At 34.7% G+C, this 21,825-nt stretch overlaps 2 protein-coding genes across 2 annotated transcripts; one reads left to right on the forward strand and one right to left on the reverse strand.

Moving 5' to 3' along the window:
• Positions 1-331: 331 nt before the first annotated feature.
• On the reverse strand, positions 332-1,835 carry LOC114193026 (plant cysteine oxidase 3-like). The gene is made up of 5 exons (XM_028082720.2): positions 1,578-1,835; positions 1,274-1,428; positions 1,037-1,181; positions 575-778; positions 332-486 (listed from the first exon to the last, which is right to left on the reverse strand). Exons 1-5 carry the CDS (start codon positions 1,681-1,683, stop codon positions 383-385), a joined length of 714 nt encoding a protein of 237 aa, XP_027938521.1. The 5' UTR covers positions 1,684-1,835; the 3' UTR covers positions 332-382.
• A 15,849-nt stretch (positions 1,836-17,684) lies between these two features.
• Positions 17,685-20,113, forward strand: LOC114194361 (14-3-3-like protein). Its single transcript, XM_028084528.2, has 4 exons — positions 17,685-18,321; positions 19,076-19,198; positions 19,525-19,641; positions 19,746-20,113. Exons 1-4 carry the CDS (start codon positions 17,836-17,838, stop codon positions 19,803-19,805), a joined length of 786 nt encoding a protein of 261 aa, XP_027940329.1. The 5' UTR covers positions 17,685-17,835; the 3' UTR covers positions 19,806-20,113.
• Positions 20,114-21,825: the final 1,712 nt, after the last annotated feature.

A 21,825-nucleotide genomic window follows, 5' to 3' on the forward strand; every position in this document is an offset into this window, starting at 1 on the left:
TGATAAGTAGATTTTAAAATATGTTTATTTATTAATTTAACTATATAAAATATAAGAGATTTTTTTTATTTAAATATTATAAATTTATTTTATCTTTCATTAGTGTAATGCTTTTAATATACTCTTTTACGTCAAAACATAGATTTCAATTATAAGACTAAATATTAATAAGTAGTCATAACAACTTGACAATAAATTGTACAATAAGTCAAATAAAAAACAATTATAATTACAATAATATATTTTGGATGACTCTAATATCATATTAAAAAATTAATTTTAAATTTAACTCTTTCTATTAAAATTGAATAAGATAAATTTTTCACTTATTAATATATTTATATATTTACTCAAAGAAACATGTACACAATATAATTTACAGTCAAAATTTGTATTCGGTCATTGTTACAATTGGAGGTCCAAGATATGATGCTCCTTGAACAACTAGGTCACTAGGCACGGGTCTCTCCTCAAGTATAGCATAACCTGTAGCATTAGCACACAGAGACTTAAATTTTGTGCCTAAAGATGAATTAAGGAAGAGAAATGAAAGAACCAAAATGAAAGTAGTTACCATTAAGAGAAGGAATAGGAAAATCTGAAAAGTAAGTGGAAGGCCTTCCAAAGTCTTCAGAGTAGGGTGGAGAAAGCACATCAAGTATTGCACAAGGCGTCAACGCTGTGAAAGAATGAATATTGCCACCACTTCTTGGAAACAATATCGATGGCTCATGTGGTGCTTTCATCACTTCATCCACTACTTTCCCACCCAATCCTACTGCACTCACATTTCAAAGTTCAAAGATAAATTGTTATTGTGGTAAACTACAAATATATTACAAGTCATTTCAAACACATTATTGAAGTGATGTATTAACGCCCGTGTCACATGCTAGTGTTAGATAATGATAAGACTAGTCTTAGTCCATTATAAAAGCTAAAACTGGAGAAAAAATAAATAAAGGATGAAACAAGATTTGGTATATAGATAGGAAAATGCAGAAACAAGTTGATATGAAAAGCAATTTCTTCTTACCAGTTTGGGTTCCAGAACAATCCAATGCAATCCAGTCATAAGCTTTAACATATGCAGAACCATACAAGAGCTTACTCAACACTGTCATTTCTGGGTGATCATGAAGAGGAAATACTTTTCCTGCTGGAAGACAGAACACACCCATCTGCATGTTCTTAAAATTATCACTCACAAGGTTCCTTAAATCTCACAACAAGATTAACAAAAGAATATGGTATTTCTACTTTCTGAACTTACAGAGAAATTGTCACATTCATGAATGTGAATGTATGTAATCTCAGAAAAGCCTTGTCCACAAAGCAATCCCTTGCTGCTATCACTGCTTGCATCTGACACAGGAGAATCACACAATCCAAACTGGTCGATTCCCACATCTATAGCTTCAATCTTATCTGCAAATTAATTGAATTCAAACATTTGAATCACTGAATCAGTCTTTTATTCACATGGAAACTGATAACTAACAGAGGTTAGGATTTATTGTTTAGAAGAATAATGAAAAGAAACAAATGAACAAATGTGCACATAACATGAACTATACCTAGCAAATTTTTAACATAATGGATTTGTTGAAAAGTTGGAAGCTCCGATTGAGAGAACAGGGCATGAGAAGCATCATAAAGCATTTGAATTTTGCTTCTTTCCATTGTTTCAGGGTAGAGTTGGTTATGTTGCGACCAAATTTGAAAGCATCAATGAGATATATCATGAATCAATAAATCAAGGGACAGTAAATACGAGAGAAAAAACGATTGTGAAGAAAGTAAATTAAACCTTGGGCCTTATCTTATACCAGTGTTATAATTCAGTGGGTGTGTCTCAATTTTTTCCCTTTCGAGGAAGGGTTATTTATTATACAACTAGGTCAAGCCGGGGGCGGAAATTCCAAACAGTCAACTTCTAAAGATAACTTCTGCCCTATGTTTAAACCATAAAATGGGCCACAAAGATGAAAAATTATGCAAAATGTCACAGTTACATAGGTGGTTCATGCGGTAGCATGCATCGAAATTTTAAAATTTCTGAAATCTCAAATATCAAAATATTTATATTGAAAATTATAAAATCTTTAGATCGTGTTACACAGTTGAAGAAACAAGTGTTGTTGTTGATGGTACAATTAACAAGTGTCTGTGTTTTATGTTGGGAAAGTATTAGGCTCACTGTGTTCTAAGTGCACCTCTTAAAGTATTAAACAAATAATGTTGATTGAAAACTATAAATAGGTGCTGAAAATAGGAACTGAAAAGTAATATAAAACTAATGTGATAGGTGTATATGCTCAAAATAGCAACATGTGAACCATCAACTTTGAAATTTGGTGTCCCAATGTTGTGACAAACTACTAATAATGTTGTAATTCTCAAATTTGAGGTCCCACATTAGTTATATTTGAATATAATTAATAGGCTGTAGTGTGAAATTATGGAGGGTTTTTTTCTTCAATAGCTTGGTTGAAAAAAAAAAGAGATTATACTGTAAAATATTAGAATATTAGTCAGATAACATGATTTATATGGTTGAACATAATTTAATGTTTAGATAGCTGAATTCTAGTAATAGAGGTTAAGAATTGCTGCAAAAAAAGGTCCCAATTATAGTTCTCTAGAGAACTAAATTCTGACTTCAATTTTTTTATTTTAAAAAATATAAATAGGAAAAAAAATTAAAATTATTGTTTAATGAAGTGTGCATTTATAATTAGAATCATTAATTGGAATTAATGACAAAATTTAAGATTTGATACAATACTAATATCAAAGGTTGTTTTTAATTGTGTGTTTAATAGAAATTATTATTGTTGTTGTTATTAATAATGATTTATACTAAATTTCATAAAGTAAGAGATTTTAACTTTTTATTTAAATAATTAAGTAAATTAATAAATTAATAAAAAGATTATTAACTTAACATATATAACATATGGAATAATATGTATTTGTAATTATGTTTCATTTATGAATTTAATTTAATTTAATAATTATTTTTGAAAATGAGTACAAAGTTAATGATAAACAACAAAAATATTTTAAACTAATTTAATGTTTGAATATTCAAATAATATTAACAATAAATGATGTAATAATTTAATAAGTATCGTTAATTAATAGGAATGGCTTACACCGGATAATTATTTGTGATAAATAAATAATATTAAGTATTTTTTCAAAATATTAAATTTTAATTTATCGTGTTTAAAAATATTATTATAAATTAATATACACTTATTATTGGAAATTATTATTATTAAGTAAACTTTGTGATTTATATTTCATGAAATAATTGAAGTGAGATATAAATTATAAAATAGACATTTGAGTAATTTTTAGTAATAATTCAAAGTTTGAAAAAAAAATGAAAATGAGATAAGAACGTAGAAAAATGAAATAAATAGAAAATAATATAAAATCGGTGATATATTACATGATGATTATTTTTTCTTATATTTATTATAGCAATAAGAGTTGTTTAATTCATAACGTACATCGTGATCTACTAAAATATTACATAAATTATTAATATACTATACCACGCGATTAGGACAGGTAAGCATACATAGTCTCAACCGCAAAGCTATAGTCCTATGTAAATTAGATCATTTATCATTCATACAGAAAAGTAATACGCATTTAGCGGCTAAAGCTGCATACAAGTAAGGGTCGCCTACTCCAAACGGTTACATATAAGTAAAGGCCGCCTACTCCTAACTTAGAAAATAACAATTAAACTATTAAACTTCCATAATCAAATCATAAGTTTGATGCTTGGGCCTTGGTCAAACCCATACAAGCCAAAAAAAAAGTCCTAGCGAGCCCAATGAAGGTCCAACCCATAAACCAGATAAATTGTGATTAATGCTCTATAAATACGAGTGGATCCCAACAATTAAAGGTACGTAATTCATTAATTCTCTAATTTGTGATTTGACTTTTGAGAGCTTTTCTGACTTAATCATCGTCCTAGCCGGCAATACTACAAGATGACGTACCCGAGAGAATCGAGGAGTACCCATCTCAAGGAATCTAAGATTGGGTAAGATATAATTTGTGATCCCTAATATTTTGTTATTTTTTTCATAGGAACAATTGGCGCCTACCGTGGGGAACGAGTTAGTATCTTGCCAAAACAATTAGAGAACCTGTGAAGATGGTGTCAACACGTAGCAGAGTTGGCATCTCAAAGGAGCTGGAAATAAGGCCTCAAGAGGTTGTGACAAATCAGCTGACTTGGCCACCATCCTGGAAGGGCAGGCCAAAATGCAACAGGAGTTCGCTGACTTCAAATATATGCAATGCTGATGAGATGGAGGTGCTGAGGCAGTAGAATGCGCGACTGAAAAGAAGGATAGAAACAGATGCCAACCAGAAGGGCAAAGAGAAGAAGGACTCTAATATCCCTCCATGTCAGCCAACTGAAGAAGAAAGCGAGTACAACCCTACCCCTCACACCTTCACCACAACCACCCTTCCCACCCTCTCCACCGCCCATATCCCTCCTCATCATTACACCACCCCCTTCCAAACCATCGTTCGACACCACATACCAACACATCCACACAAACACCGCCAATGGGAAGCCTTTACACTAGAATGCTACGTTGGGAACACAGACCCCGACGAGCATGTCAAGATATATGTCACCCACGTCGGCTTGTACACGAATGAAGATGTTGTTATGTGTAAGGCTTTTCCCACCACCCTCAAAGGACCAGTCCTGAAATGGTTCACCTCCCTGCCCCTACACTTCATCGACTACTTCGACACTCTATCTCACCTCTTCACAACCCAGTTCGCCGAAAGTCGACCCCACCAAGCCACCCTTCTATCCCTCCTCAGTGTCAAATATGAAAAAGACGAGACGCTAAGAGCCTTTATCGATCGTTTTGGTAAAGCGGCCCTCCGAATGAAAAACCTAACGCGGGAAATGATTATTCATTATATGGCCCTCGTACTGAAGCTTGGACCATTCGCGGATAATGTCTACCTCCGACCATCGACCACTATGCACGAACTCAAGCTGCGTGCAGTAGATTACATACGGATGGAAGAAATGAAAACTCTGCGGACCATATTTTATACTAATTTCCAACCCACAGATCGCAAAACTGACAAGCCACCCACAAGAACAGAATCTAGGCCCAAGGAGCCCAGACCCCCTGATATTCGAGACATGCCCCCCTAAGCACTCCCTGGTCTCGCATCTTAAATGAAGCCTTGCAAATGGACTTGATTCCTCCACCTCGTAAAACCCCTAACCTACCCAACGCAAATATGACCAAATACTGCAACTATCATCGCAATAATGGTTCCACTACGAATGAGAGTAAGGCGCTACAAGATAAGATAGAAGAATTGATATGTGTCGGCCACCTAAGACAATTCGTCAAAAGAGAAGGACAACAAAGCTCCAGACCAACCAAAAACCACAGCTCAACGCATGACCGCCAAAAAGACCATCGCCACTAAGAAAATGACCGCAACAATCACCCCCGACCCACACCGACATCAACTGCGCCTATCCTCCTTAGTTACGCGGCACCATAAACACCATATCCGACGGTTTCGCAGGTGGAGGATCAACATCATCCACCAGAAAAAGCACCTTAGAAGCATCCATTTTGTCAACTCTATTACCCGCTCTCACAAATGACGAAGAATGCCACCAATAAACTTTATTGACGTTGACTTCAAGGATGTGTACCAGGAACAAGATGACCTTATAGTCATCACCATAGAGCTCAAGAACTTTGCGATAAAAAAATTCCTGATAGACCAAGGAAGCTCAATAGACATCCTATATTGGGCAACCTACCAAAAACTACCACTCCTCATTGTGTCTATGGTACCTTATGATGAGCCCATTTACGGATTTTTCGGTGAAAGAATATGTATGTGTGGGTATATCGACCTTCATACAGTGTTTTGCGAGGGGCATCAAACCAAAATTATCCACGTCTGATTCCTAGTCATCGAAGCACACACATCCTAAAACGTCCTTCTAGGGAGGCCTTCCCTAAACACACTAGGCGCAATAGTCTCCACACCCCACCTAGTCATGAAGTTCTTGTATGCGTCTGGTGACATCATCACCATCCATGGAGACCAACGAATTGAACGTGAATGTTATATTACAAGTTTACGGCCAAAAGAGCTCGTCCTTACAACCAACAATATTGACCTAAATTGGTGAAGACCTTGACCCCATAATAGGTTGTGACTCGTGCATCGAACTAGTAGAGTATACTAAAACATTGGAGCTATCGGCAGGAAGAAATCTCAAACTAGGCGCAGGTTTGAGTCATAACAACCAAGACTTGATTGAAACAACATTGAAAAATAAGATGGATTTGTTCGCCTAGTCCATAACATATTTGCTAGGTGTTAATCCCCAAATAGTCATCCATAAGCTATCCATTTATAGGGAAGCTAGGTACGTCTCCAAAAAAAAGAGGAAATTAGGAGAAGAACGAAGGCTGATAGCTAAGCTGGAAGCAACGAAACTCCTAGTAGTCAAATTCATCGTTGAGGCCCATTACACAACTTGGTTGGCTAACGTTGCCCTAATAAAGAAATCCAACAGCAAGTGACAAATGTTTTTTGACTATACTGACCTCAATAAAGCTTGCCCAAAGGACGCATACCCTTTACTCAACATTGATAGGTTAGTAAGTAGCGCAACCGAAAACCGCGTACTCAATTTCCTCGACGCCTACTTTTACAACCAAATACCTAAGGCCAACTACTTTCATAACCGAAGATGCCAACTACTTCTACAAGGTCATGCCCTTCGACCTCAAAAATACAGGTGCCACCTATCATAGGCTAATGGATAAAGTGTTTAGCCACCTGATGGACAGATGTGTCGAAGTATATGTGGACGACATGGTTGTAAAATCTCCAAGCTACCTGCAACATTCAAAGGACTTGGTTGAAGTGTTTACGACATTACGAAAGCATAACCTCAGACTTAACCTTGAAAAGTGTGTATTCCGTGTTGATAGTGGGAAACTTCTTAGGCTTCATGCTCACACGAGGAATCGAAGCAAATCCTGAGAAATGTAAGGCCATAATAGAAATGCGCAGCCCAAAAATTGTAAAGGAGGTGCAACGCTTGATAGGTTGCCTTACAGCCATATCAAGATTCCTACCAAAGTTGGCGGACAAAACCGGACCCATCACTCAACTCCTCAAAAAATCTGTGAAATTCTCCTAGAGTGAAGTGTGTGAACATATATTCCAAGATCTTAAGAGAATCTTGGCATCCCTTCCAATCATGCGAAAACCAAATGCAAGCCTTCCATTGCTAGTATACATTACAACCATAGAAAGCACGATCAGCACCGCTTTGGTCCAAGAATCAGCTGGTGTTCAATATCTAGTATACTTTGTTAGTCAATCATTACAAGACCTAGAAACCAAATACCAAATGGTCGAAAAACTAGCATTGTCATTGGTAAATGCGACAAGAAGGCTCCGACCTTATTTCCAGATCCACCATGTCATTGTAAAGACAAACTACCCTATCCAGAGAATCCTCCAAAAACTTGATTTAGCAGGACGAAAGTCGGCATGGGTCGTAGAGTTATCTAAATTCAATATCTGCTATGAACTACACATACCAATCAAAGCCTAATGCCTTTTAGACTTCGTCAACGACCTCCAACAAATGCTGCAAGAGGAACAATAGACCTTGTATGTTGATGGTTCCTCCAACCAGAAAGGAGTAGGCGCCATCATCGTCTTGGAGGGCCCAAACAAAATACTCATTAAAAAAATCTTGTACTTCGCCTTCAAAACCTTTAACAATCAATCCAAATATGAAGTCATCCTAGTCGGACTCTCGCTACCACGAGAAGTTGGAGTACGTGTACTAACATGCAAAATCGATTCTAGGTTGACAGTAGGCCATCTCAACGACGAATTTCAGATTAAAGACACGACACTCCTCCAATATTACCACCTGGTCCGCAATATCATAAAATTTGGGTTCGTTGAGGTAAAAATACAACACATACCAAGAGAAAATAACACGTGAGCCGACGCCCTATCCAAAATGGCGAGTACAAAGCATAAAGAAAGATACAAGTCCCTGCTGCAGCAAACACTAGAGGCACCCTCAACGACGAACGCATGTCTAACCCTAGGAGGAACCGACAATTGGATGTCATCGTACGTGCATTACCAAAAAATCAAAAACCTACCAAAAGACACCGACAAAGGATGACTGTCAAAAGCGGCCCGATACACGTTGATTGGACAGCCTTTGCTCAAATGCGTCACTAAGGAACATGCACAATACACAATAAAAGAAATTCATGAGGAGATATGTGGATACCATTCCGGATTGCAAACAATGACAACTAGAATCCTAAGGACCGGATACTTTTGGCCACGATGGAGGCGAATTGTGACGCCTTTGTCAAAAAATGTATACCATGTCAAAAACACGACCATCTTATTCAACAAAAACAGGAGCAGCTACATCTCATACTCTCCCCCTGGTCGTTTGCAAAGTGGGGGATGGATATCTTGGGGTCGTTCACTCTTGGCAAGGTGCAAGTCAAGTTCCTCATTGTAGGGATTGATTATTTCAAAAAATGGTTTGAAGCTAAGCCCCTAACTACCATCACAACACCACAGGTCCAACAAATTGTTTGGAAGAACATAATATGCCGATACGGGGTGCCGCACACAATCATAACTGATAATGGACGGCAATTCATAGACAAGGAGCTAGCAAAATTCTATATTGGTCTAGGAATCAAACACATTACCAGTTCAGTAGAACATCCGCAGACTAACGGACAAGAAGAAGCTACCAATAAGGTAATATTGATCGAGCTGCGCAAAAGATTACACGGAGTGAAAGGGAAGTGGTCGAAAGAATTATTTGAAGTATTATAGCTTATAGGTGTACTCCGCAGTCTGCCTCCAATGAATCTCCCTTCAGTTTGGTATATGGAACAGAGGTTATGATACCAGTCGAAATCGGAGAACCGTCTTTAAGAAGACAAATATATGACGACAACGCAATTAGGAACATGGCGGCAAAACAGAGAACAACAAGAAAATACAATTCCAAGCTTCAACCACGGGTGTTTGTGAAAGGAGACCTTGTATGGAGAATGATTAGTATCGTAAGGAAGAAAGATAACAAGTTTTCAGCTAATTAGGATGGTCCGTACAGAATATGTGAAGATGTAGGGGGAGGCGCCTACAGATTGGGACAACTATCAAGAGAAGAGATACCTAACTCATGGAACGTATCTCATATCAAGTTTTATTTTAGTTAAAATCAAAGAATGTAAGAAGATAGAAAATCGGTAACCCTGGGTGTACTCTTTTTCCTCACTCGACATTTTTTTCCTAAAGAGGGTTTTAGCCGAGGAGTTTTTAACGAGGCACCCCCAAAATGATAAATAAAGCAAGGGTTCTTTACAAACTTACCTTGTATTTTCAAGTTCTCCACTACTTAGCAAAGTAAGCAGCTTAGGTCGAACACGCTCTCATCAAGATAATTTTTTTTTCAAAGTTCCTCACCACTTACTAAAGTAAGCGGTCTGGGTCGAACACATTCTCATCAAGATAAAAGAATTTTCAAGTACCTCACCACTTACCAAAGTAAGCAGTCTAGATTGAACACGCTTTCATCAAGATAATTTTTTTTTTAAAAGTTCCTCGTCACTTACCAAAGTAAGCAGCTGGGTCGAACACATTTTCATCAAGATAAAATCTTTTTCAGTTTCTCCACCACTTACCAAATTAAGCGGTCTAGGTCGAACACACTCTCATCAAGATAATTTTTTTTTCAAGTTCCCCACCACTTACCAAAGTAAGCGGCCTAGGTTGAGCACATATCATACCTAATTTCCTAACTAAACCAATGCATGATTATAGTTCACACAAACATAGGATATCATAGACAGGTAATAATAAGAGCAGTCGAAAATAAATGACATCCCACAATCTACGCACAAATGCATTAAAAACAACTTATATATTTAAAGAAAATAATTGATATGTTCAAAGAAAATGATTGATATGTTCGAAAGAGTAATAAATGTGCAATTATTACAAACTTAGGCTCAAAAGCCAGAATATGATCAATTAAAAACTAATCAAACGGCAAGATCAGTTTCCACTAGCATCACTTCGTATTCCTCAACTGCAGCATCCTTACCACTTGTGGCTGGCACCTCTTCAACCTACTCTGCACTTAAATCCTCCTCATCCACCAGGCGACCATCAATATCGTCTTTATTAACGTCATACTTTGGATTTGTAGGCTCCACCTCCTAGTAGAAGAAGGCTGCATGCCTCAAACCTTTAGTGAAGTCGCTGATATGTTCCTGGATAATAGGACTCTTTAGATCTTCAAGTTCGCTTTCAAGGCCGATATATTTCTCATTTAACTCTTCATTGTCTGTCTCTAGGTCAATAATTCTTCCATTCATCTTCTTCTCTGAATCTAGACATTTGACCTTCCAAGAACCAAGACGTTTTCTCTCAACCGGCCACTCCTCTTGCACCTTCTCCCAAGCCACCTTCTCCTCCTCATGCTTAGCGGCCTAGGCTTTTAATTCTTCTTGAATCTCTTCCACCTTGGCCTTGCTTCCTTCCTTTATTTCCCTTTGCAAAAGGGTGCCCACTCTACGACCCAATATCAATGCCCTGCTGTTAAATTCCAACATGTGTGGCCCTGACCTTCTTCAAATCCTTCCCAACACCATGTTTAGCAGGAATAGACATTTTCCTCTATGACCTACCATGAACGTGAACTTCGACCAAGGGTTCTTACAAGTTGGGAACTTCGGTATTCCCCGCATTTTTGACCTTCTCAACCTACTCTTTATGTAGAGTCCTGAACAAGTTCAGGTTCTTCTTCCCTAGTTGAGTCATATGAAATGCAAACATAAACGGTTATCTCTCTCACATAAAACATAGCGGTAAAAAAAGTATACCTTCTAAATCAACAAATGGGTGCACTGATAAATAAACTCTAACTAAGGCCTTAATGGACAACTTATTGCTAAAATTCCCTAAGATCTCCATAACTTCTCTATCATTTGCCGACAACTTCTCCTTCTTCATATCCTTATATCGTCGAGGGTTATTAGTTCTACTAAATGGAAACTTCGTACTCCCATCCTCATTATAAAATGTGAACAACCTGACTCCTTCACAACGACCTTAAAAAAGTCATCTTTAAAATGTTTGAACGAATGTGAAAAAGCATCCAATATGCTTTTACCTTATCGACTTATGAGTGACAACCAAGTAATTGGGCTCTTTGGACGAATATCATAAAAATGGAGAAAACACTGTGGAGAAGGCTGAAGATATAAAGACTAACATAACACATGAAAGGCCTATAGATAACCCTAACTATTGGGATGCAATTGGGTATACGCGACGTTCAGTAGCCGTAGCACCCCCATTGTAAAATCATCAAAAGGAATCTGCATATGTAATTGTGAAAAATGGCACATGTACATATAAAAGAACCCCTCCTCGACACCATCTTGATCATGACAGACACACTCAACAACATTCATTCGTTCTAATGATACGACACCTGAGAAAGCGTCTTTCTCTAGAATAGGGATACAGTTCAACCATGAGTTGAGTATTCGAGACCAGCTAAATAGGGAATATTGAGTCCTCACATCCGAAGCCACCCATGCGTACCCGGTTTTGGGAGGCAAACTATTTTTGGCAACTTCCTCAGAAGGATCCTACCTAACCTCAAGAATAACTTCCATCTGAACTCCCTCCCCCCCACTGTAACTGGTACCCTTACTCCCTGAACCATCACTCCTACTACCCAACCCTGATACAAAAGAACTATCACTATCACCAAACATACCTTATATATAGGAAAGTTGACGGCACAAAGAGAAAGCAAATATGTCGGACACCACTCAACCACAACTGATGAAATTTTCTTGAAACCAACCAAATGAAATTATGCACAAGCTCTTCCTTGGGTTCACTATTTATAAGATAAAGCCCAAACCCAACAAGTTTTTCTACCCAAAAAGTACTCAGGAGATGAAGCATCACACTTAATGATGACTCTACACCTTCCACTAACGCAACCCCTAACATCCTAAGTCTTTTCACTTGCTCAGCCACCTCTAACAAGTCTTAGCAACGTTACCACTTCTCAAGACTGGGGGATTACCATAATAGATTTTAAATCCGTAATATCCGGTTAGCATGTTACAGAAACAAGTCATCCTTTGTGTGATTCAAAGGAGGTGTTCATCCCTTATAGATTTCATGGGAGGTGTATTTATCTCTCGTGTGATTCAAGATAGTGTTTTCTAAACCCTAAACTTTCTTATCTGTGATTGTATTTTTTATTTATTTTAATGATTGAGTTAATTTTGTTTTTGAGAGATTAACAACTGGACGTAGGGTCTTTTCATCTGAAGCCGTATAAATACCTTGTGCAATTTTCTCTTCCCTACTCTCTTTATTTATTGTGATTATTAAAATAAAGGAAAGAATTTTAATTGATATTTGATATTAAAAGGGAAAAAATTTTAAAGTACAATTTTTATTGAGAACTCAATTCACCGTCCCTCTTGGTTTTTGTCCATTAACAAATCATTCCGTTGCTTATTTACAACATTCACATCTAATAAAATCATACAACTGCAAAATCATCATAATTGAACTCTGCACATCAGGTTTCAAACTCATTCCCAAGCCCTAACATTAACCCCTCATGTTTGTGCACCCATTCAACCATCAAGGTATCATCAACAATAGCAATTATATAATACTATACATTCAATCATGAATGAAGAACTTTATAGGAAACCCAAAATATCACAGAATCCATAAAATCGTAGAAAAACAAACCAATCAACGTCGCATCTCCTGGCAAACCTTCATCGCTGCCAGGCGGTTCATAGAAAAACCCAAAAATCTGGGTCAAAAAGGTTGTGTCGTTTGGCGAGCCTTCATTGCTGCCAGGCAATTTCTGGGCAGAAGCCTAGAAACCACGAAAAATAATGTAAAAAGGAGAAAAATGTAGACACCCAAGCACAGTATAACATGAACACATAATTCAAATTAAACAAGTAGGAGCCACTCTCCTTACCTGAAATTCCCACTCTAAATGCACCCAGGCATTTATAACACGATTCAAATAAGCTTCACTTATAGGTATCTGAACAATTCTTCCTGTTGCTTTTACTGAACTTCCCTCTTGTATCAACAAACCATCACCCATTAATACAACACCAACATTTTTTGATTCCAAATTCAAAGCAATGCCTATAGTACCTTCTTCAAATTTCACCAATTCACTCGTCATTACTTCATCAAGACCATAAATACGAGCAATACCATCGCCTACTTGAAGTACGGTATCAGTATTTACAATTTTTACTTCTGTATTATATTGCTCAATGCATTCACGGATAATTTTAATAATTTCATCCACATGAATGGTTACCATGAAAATATCTTAAATTTATTCTTTCTAGCACAAAATTGCACCCAACCTTGGCTTCTACCAAAAGAACTCCTCATAACCTTCAAAGCTCTCCCTAAATCCAGTTGTAGTGCTCTCTTAAACCCCTCTCAACTGCCACATGAATTGTTCTCTCTTTTCCTCCTTCACTCTCCCTTTTCCCCTCTTTTCAACTTCTAAAAACAATTAATTAAAAAATAAAAAAACGTAACAAAAATGCTTTAACTTAAAAGGAATACTTTTGCACTATCCAAGGTTTTAACTCATTAATAACAATTGTCAATGTTTCTTGCTATTTCATGCATAGACCACCATGCCATTTCATGTTTCTTGTTATTTCATGCACATAAAAAATTGTCAATGCACATCACACCTTCATGCATACTTGTAAAACAATTAATTAGTTAAATTATCTCATTAATACCTTACAAAGGACTCAAACCCAAGTCCTTACAACATAACCAAATACTTTCAACCACTTGAGCTAGTATTTTTCCTTGTTATAATTGACCCAATTAATTCCATTAAATGTGTCTCCATTTCCCACTTATTGGTCAAATAAATATTTATTTATATTTAATTTTCTCGGATCTTACAAGAAACGAAGATGGCGAAGATCTAACTCTCTAGAAGTGCGAAAGTCTTTTAAAAAGGAGCGCGGGGTTGAAGTGCTGGTCTAAATGACAACTAATCATGAAAATAACATTTATTCTAAAATAGATATTAAAGGACCCTGTCAATCTTGAACCAACTTCAAATATTAGAAAATTTTTATTTTTTTTTAAAATAACATCATTTTATTTCAACTTGTCAGTCTATTTTGGCCCGATCCACCTAACTCGTCAAACTAACGGGCTAAAGGCGGGTCAACTAGTCTATTGATCTGTTTTTTACTTTTACTTTTACTTTTTGAAAATTAAAAATAATTAAAAATATTATATTTTTGTATAAAAAGTAAATATGCAATACTATTATAATTTAACATGAAAATAGAGTAATTTAACATGTAGATAGAGTAATTTAACATGCAATACTATTATAATAGAGTAATTTAATATGTAAATATAATAAATATTTTAATTTATCCAATTAAAGATATTAATTGATCAATTAAAAACTTAGAAAATATTTACATGATTAATATGATCTAAATATTTATTTATAAGAATATATATAAACAAATTTTATAAATAAAAAATGGTGGGCTTGCTCACCAACTCGACTTGTGACGGGATGGGTTGTAATTTTTGACTCGTTCTTCAGTGATGGGTCATCCTGACCCTACCAGTTTTTGGTAGACTAAGGGAAGGACAAGCCAAAACGAATTAGACTAACCTATTTTACTATCCTTGAACTTATTATAACTGCCTTTATGTACTTGTTGTTAAAAAATATTTTTTTTTGTAGTGTTTTATCTTTTAAAAACTTTCTTTAAATAATGATTTTAAATTTATATATATATATATATATATATATAATAATTCATATTTTTTTATTTAATTGATATTTTTTATTTATTTATTTTGTTATTATTAATTATTTTTATGTTACTTAATCACAATATTTCTTAAAAATTACTCATTTTTCAATGATCAAATTTTATCTCAATAAAATATAAAACATATTTTTATAAAAATTTAATCACAGAAGTATGAACGTAAGATCTTTTAAGTCCTATATTTAAAGTAAAAATAAAATTAATAATATAATTATTTAGAAATAAAAATTAGGGATGTCAAAAAAATTCGTATCCGCATGTATCCGTGGATAAAATCTGCAACAGATAGAAATTGATATTGTAAATGGATACCTGTGAGTAACATGTACGAGTATTTTTAATACCCGCGTGTTAACGGGGTGGGTACGGGTACCATAGTATCCATACCTGTGGATACTTGTACCGTTATACTCTAATTTAAATTTTAAAAAAATTAAAAAAATGATCAAAATACTACCATATTGATCTTGAATTTAGCAATTAGTTTTAAAAAAAAATCATTTTCTTGTAAACTGTTATTCAACACTATTTAAATGAATTATTTTAACTTTGTTTGAAATTTATGAATGTTATGTATTGTATTTTATTTGAATTTACGATTAAAATATGTTATTAAATTTTTATTTTTATTTTTTTGTAAATATCTGCGGATAACCATGAATTTTCGTGGATATTAAAAAATTATGCGAATACCCATCTAAGAGATACCCGACGGATATAGATAGAATACGAAACGGATATTTATTCAACAGATAAAATACGTAGGAGTTACTATCCGTACTCTACCCGTCCCGTTTACATTCATGATAAAGTTTTTACAATTTACACTTTATCATATAAGACTGTTACTATTGTATGAAGACAAGAAATTAATGATTATATAATGTGTCATTGATGTTTCGATATTTATCTGTTTTATGTCTTATTCATTTATTTTACTTCATGTTTGTGTTATATCCAAGTTTCAATTATTTATAAAAAGTTATTCATATTTTTCTATGAATAATTAATTATAAAAATTACTAATATTATAAATTTCAAATATATTTATTTTCAAACAAAAAAAAATGTTTTCAAATATACAGGCACATTAAGTAATATGTTCCAAAATATTACAGTCGGATGAAATTGAAAATCTTATTTAACGAAAATTTTTTATAGTTTTATTTTGAAAGTAACCTACGTTTATAATTAAATGTGTTAACAAAAATTTGTCAAATATCATTTATGATTTTTAATATAAAATAAAACCGAAAATCAAACATACACATATTATTTAAATGGCAAGATCTTGACCCAAATAAATTGATTTTGGTGAAAACTATATATTTTAATATTTTAATAATGGTTGAGGCACAAAATTTTCTAGAAATCTCCTTCTATGAAAAGTAATATAACAAGATTAAATTATTTTACACAATGTCAAAGAGGGAGACATGGTTCATAACTTGAAGGATTCTTGCTATTATGACAAAGCCAAGCAATTCATATATCATTCGTGGTTCAATATATCTATTTATTTCCCATCTTATTCATTTATTTTACTTTATGTTTTATGTTATATCTAAGTTTCAATTATTTTTTAAAAATCATTTCCAATTTTCTATGAACAATAAATTATAAAATTTACATATATTCTAGATTTCAATTCTATTTAAATAATAAAATTACATCACCAATAAAAACATTAAATATTTTTTTATAGCAGACAAAATAAATTTAACTTTGAAAGTAATTAATATTAATAACCATTACTGAAATTGATCGTACATTAAATCTTATTTAAATAATTATTACAAGGAACACATGTTTTTTAAAAACTATATTTAACAACATTTATTGTTAAATTATATTTAAATATTCATTTTAAAATTTATTACAACAATTAACATTAATGTATTATGTAGACATTAAATTTATCTCTATTATTTAATTAATATCTTCTAATTTGTTTTAATAGTCTGCCTTCAAAGTATTAATATTTTTAATTACAAACATTCAATATATAAATATTTTTCAAAAATAGTATATTTATGTTCCTCACATTCACTGTTTTATTTGTTGCTTAGTTTCATAAACCTTCTTTTCTTCTTTCTTACATTCTTATGATAAGTAGGAAGATCATGTTGATAGGAGTTGGTTTTGTTCAGAAAAACACACAAATTCTCTTTGACCACTTTGATGATCTGTTCAGCACTTCACCTTACAAAAATAGGTCCATTATTTTTAGTTAGCTGTAATTAAAAAAAAAAAAGGTACTCGAATAAAATGATATATAATTTTGTTTTCTATAAAAATTGTATAAAATAAATATAAATATCGATGCAAGCTTGGAATTTGAAACCGGAGGATACACAGTCACCATGGGAGTGCGTGAGTGACACCTTTCCGCCAAACTAAATAATCAAACCCGTGCTTGCCAGCTATTTGGCGTCTCTGTCTGAAAGCATTGAAAACAATATTCTTATATTCTTATTAATAAAATAGAGGAAGAAAAATTGGCAGAAAAATAAAAAATTGATAAAAGGAAGAACTTAAAAATAGAAAAATAGAAGAGAGAAGAGAGAGAAAGAGAGGGAGGGCTATTTTTGTCATGGGATCCAAAAATAAAAAAAAGTCCCTCGAAAACGCAATCATGGGTGGCAGAAACGGAAGCACAGCACGAACCAATCCCCAACTTTCGGTTCTCCCACAAATAAAATAGTAAACAAAACCCTCTATTTGTTTCTTCCAATCCCTCTCACGCCTTTTCCCAGCCTCTCTTTCTCTCTCCAACATCTCTCTCTTTCTCTCACATCCCTAACCAGATCCCGCAATGGCCAGCGCTCCCTCTCCACGCGAAGAGTTCGTGTACATGGCCAAGCTGGCGGAGCAAGCCGAGCGCTACGAGGAGATGGTGGAGTTCATGGAGAAGGTCTCTGCCGCCGCCGAGAACGAGGAGCTCACGGTGGAGGAGCGCAACCTCCTCTCCGTCGCCTACAAGAACGTCATCGGTGCCAGACGTGCCTCCTGGCGCATCATCTCCTCCATCGAGCAGAAGGAGGAGAGCCGAGGCAACGAGGACCACGTCGCCGTCATCCGCGACTACCGATCCAAGATCGAGAGCGAACTCTCCAACATCTGCGACGGAATCCTCAAGCTCCTTGACTCGCGCCTCGTTCCCTCTGCTGCCTCTGGTGACTCCAAGGTCTTTTACCTCAAAATGAAGGGCGACTACCACAGGTACCTCGCCGAGTTCAAGACCGGTGCCGACCGCAAAGAGGCCGCTGAGAGCACGCTCTCCGCCTACAAATCTGCACAGGTTTTCGATTTTTTTTTTATATTCTAATTTTCGCATTATAGATCTGTTTGCTTTACTCGCCAGATTCGTGATTTGATTGATTGTGAGTAAATTATTCGTATGTGCGCGTGGATACTCACGCGCGCTCCATTTGGTCATCTTTTGGTTAGAATAGTGGAATCTAATACTGTTAAAGTGACTTTCTGTAGCGAAGCAGGTTGAAATTTGGAAATCACTTGTTTAGAATTTTAAATATTAAATTGTTAAATGATGTTTGGTCTGTGTTTGATCTACGATTCAAGACATGTATTTGTGTTTCAAATTTTAGCTTAGTATTGTGGAATCTTTACGGAATCTTGGAAGCGATGATGAAATTTGGAACCTACTTTTCTGAAATTGAAAATATTAAATCATTGAATCGTTTTTTCTCGCGTGTTTGATCTACGGTTCAAAACCTTTGGTTCTCTGTTGCAAATTTTAGGTCTAGAAGATAGTGGGTTCTCTGTGGTAATGGTGGTTTTGGAGCGAAGTAATTGAAATTCGGAAGTTACTTGTCCACAATTGTTAATCTTAATTAAGTAATTGAACATTTTTTGCTTGCGTGTTTGATTTACAGTGACTTCCATATTGTAACGTGAAATAGTGAAATAGATTTATAGCGTTGTAAAACTGAGGATTTTCTTTTGTTTTAATGTTTTGCTTGATTATATTGCGAAGTGTATATTCTGCTTTTTTGTTTTTCTGATGTTTTGCTTTAACTGTATTGTGTGTATAGGACATTGCAAACTCTGAGCTGCCTCCAACTCACCCTATTAGGCTTGGTCTTGCTCTGAACTTCTCTGTCTTTTACTATGAGATTCTTAATTCTCCTGATCGGGCTTGCAGCCTTGCAAAACAGGTTAGTGTTCAGAGAAACTTGTCTTTTTATTTTAATAAATGACTATTCGATTACATTAAAGTATTTATTCGGTAAAAACAAGATAGTGGCTGGACGTGGTGAACTATTCGAAGTTAGCGATTCATGAATTGAAATAATATATTCATTTCATTGCAACAACAGCATATTATAGTTTCAGTAATGTCTAAGTAACCTTGACGTTAGATTCTGATGACTAATTAAAATTGTAAAATGTTAAATGATCGTAACTCGTGATCTTTGGTAGGCCTTCTGATGTAAAACGGTATGTAATCGTGAACATTTCTGTTGATTTTGAAATTCACCAGGCTTTTGACGAGGCAATTGCTGAATTGGATACACTGGGAGAGGAGTCATACAAGGACAGCACTTTGATCATGCAACTTCTTCGTGATAACCTTACCCTCTGGACCTCTGACATGCAGGTATGACTTTTGGGATTTCCAACATCATTTGTATAGTAATAGCACTTTATTCTCTTCAGAGAATCTATTTATTGATTACGGTGTTTATTTTGTTGGGTTTTCAGGATGACGGTGCAGATGAAATTAAAGAAGCCGCGCCTAAAGGGGACGGGGAACAAAATTAAACAAATCATACCGCTAATTAGTCGTTGAACTTCCCTTCTATAATGCTTTCAAAGGGAGAAAGTGCCGATTGCTAATCTCGATGTTACTGAGATTTTAGGCATTCCATGGTCTTTGTTATGAATTGTGGATGCAGTGGGCTATTTTAGTTTGTCCTTCCATTTGTACGCGTTTCTGAATTGCCTACTTTCTTAATGACACTGAAATTTCCATTATATGTTCGTAGAATATCAAGATAATATTCTCTTTAGCAAACATGATATTGCTCATTAATTTAGGATATGAAAGTGTGACACCTTTATTTGTTTTATTCGAAAGCCTCGGAATCATAAATTTGATAGATTTTAACGTGCTTTTCTTTCGTGTGAGGATTGCCAACTTCGGTCTGTTTTAATTGTTCTTGAGAGCTATTTTTTCGCAATGCACATGGGTTCATCTCATGGATAATGACTGATAAGTTTTTGTTATACGAAGAATATTTTGTTACTTTCAATTGCCTGTTTGATTCCTTGGTTTTAGTGGCTGAATAAATTAGGTGTATTGAAGATACGTTAAATTATAGGGACTTCGGAATTTTCATAAATAATGATCCAGCTGTCAATGGTTACTGTGGAACCAAGGTACGGTTTTGATTATTTCTCAAAGGTTTTCAAATGGTCATGGATATGGCAACCCGTACCAATTGATCTGATTACTAATGATGATGGCACTAGTATTAAGGTTCAAAAAATTGAAAATGTTGGAATCATTTGTGGTTTACAAAATTATAAATAGTAAAATCATAATATGTTTATCTGAAATTCTTCGGTTTTTTTTTTTACTACAATGGTTTATTTTTTTAGGTAAATTATCATAATGGGTAGATTTAAAAATAATTACCAATTTTGGGGATAAGTTGTATGTAAATAACACGACTTCCAACTTTATTTTACAGACTTTGTGAAAAATTCTTTCTTTACTTAGGCAGTGTTCAATTCCAATGATTTACTAGTGGGAGAGATTGTCTAAGATAGATTTATGAGTAAATAGCGTCTTTGAATTCAAGGATTTGAGGTTGAAGGAAAGTGTGGATTTGCGAGATTAACTCGATATCTCATCTCGTTAAGGGGAGGAGGTTTGCGGGTGGGAAGGGTGTTTTTATAGTATTATCCCTGTTTAATTTCATGTGTCTCTTGACTCTGTATAGGCGAAGAATCAATTATGGAGTAGATTTTAGTTGTCATGGCCGCATGAGGTGTGAGGTTTTTGGAAGGAATCGTCGCCCTTGGTGGCACTACGAAGGTGGAGGAATGAACTCTGGTGGTTTAAGAATGTTGAGGTAACCACATGTGCAAGCTAGGGAACGATCCATATTTTGTTGGATCAAATCCATGTGTGCATGAGATATAAAGGGATCTGATCCCATTCTTTGTAGATTTTATACCAATTTATACTATAGAGGACAATATTGTGATCTATCTATTACTCACAAACTTTACTTTTAAATTCACTCATTATCACTTCTAAATTTCTTAAAAAAAACAACACACAATTCATTCTCAAATCCATTCAAACTCATCTACTTCATTTCTTTCAATTTCATCTACTTAAGTGAACACACCCTTAAAACAGAAGACATTTACGACATATTATAATACTAAAATAAATTGTTGTTTTAAAACACATGAAGTTACAAAATATATTTGAAACATGTTGTTTCAAACAAATCGGTGTTAAAAAGTAAACCATTTTAAACTTGAAAAATGTTTTACTATTTTAAAAAATACTAATTATCGTTACAAAACATAAAACTTAAAAAAATCAAATCAATTATATTGATTACTAGATGAGAGGGTTAAGTGGCTTGGTTAACAAAATCAGTTTAAGAATCGGTCAGCTAATTTTTAAAGATGCATAAATAAGTACAAGAAAATCTATAGAAGAAAAAAACAAAAACAACTCAAATTTAAGAATAGACAAATAGAAAAGGTCAAGTATGTATCTATAAAAGGAAAATAATATTAAATTAGTCGAGTTGATATT

The sequence above is a fragment of the Vigna unguiculata genome, chromosome 8, assembly GCF_037176805.1.
Source record: "Vigna unguiculata cultivar grain cowpea cultivar isolate G323 ecotype 2 chromosome 8, ASM3717680v1, whole genome shotgun sequence".
In the NCBI taxonomy this organism is placed as follows: Eukaryota; Viridiplantae; Streptophyta; class Magnoliopsida; order Fabales; family Fabaceae; genus Vigna; species Vigna unguiculata.

Coding starts and splice junctions, on each gene's coding strand:
- LOC114193026 (XM_028082720.2), bottom strand. CDS start 1,683: ATGGAAAGAAGCAAAATTCAAATGCTTTATGATGCTTCTCATGCCCTG. Junction 1,182..1,273: donor ATGAATGTGACAATTTCTCT/GTAAGTTCAGAA, acceptor AAGAACATGCAG/ATGGGTGTGTTCTGTCTTCC. Junction 779..1,036: donor TTGTTCTGGAACCCAAACTG/GTAAGAAGAAAT, acceptor ATGTGAGTGCAG/TAGGATTGGGTGGGAAAGTA.
- LOC114194361 (XM_028084528.2), top strand. CDS start 17,836: ATGGCCAGCGCTCCCTCTCCACGCGAAGAGTTCGTGTACATGGCCAAG. Junction 18,322..19,075: donor CCGCCTACAAATCTGCACAG/GTTTTCGATTTT, acceptor TTGTGTGTATAG/GACATTGCAAACTCTGAGCT. Junction 19,199..19,524: donor CTTGCAGCCTTGCAAAACAG/GTTAGTGTTCAG, acceptor GAAATTCACCAG/GCTTTTGACGAGGCAATTGC.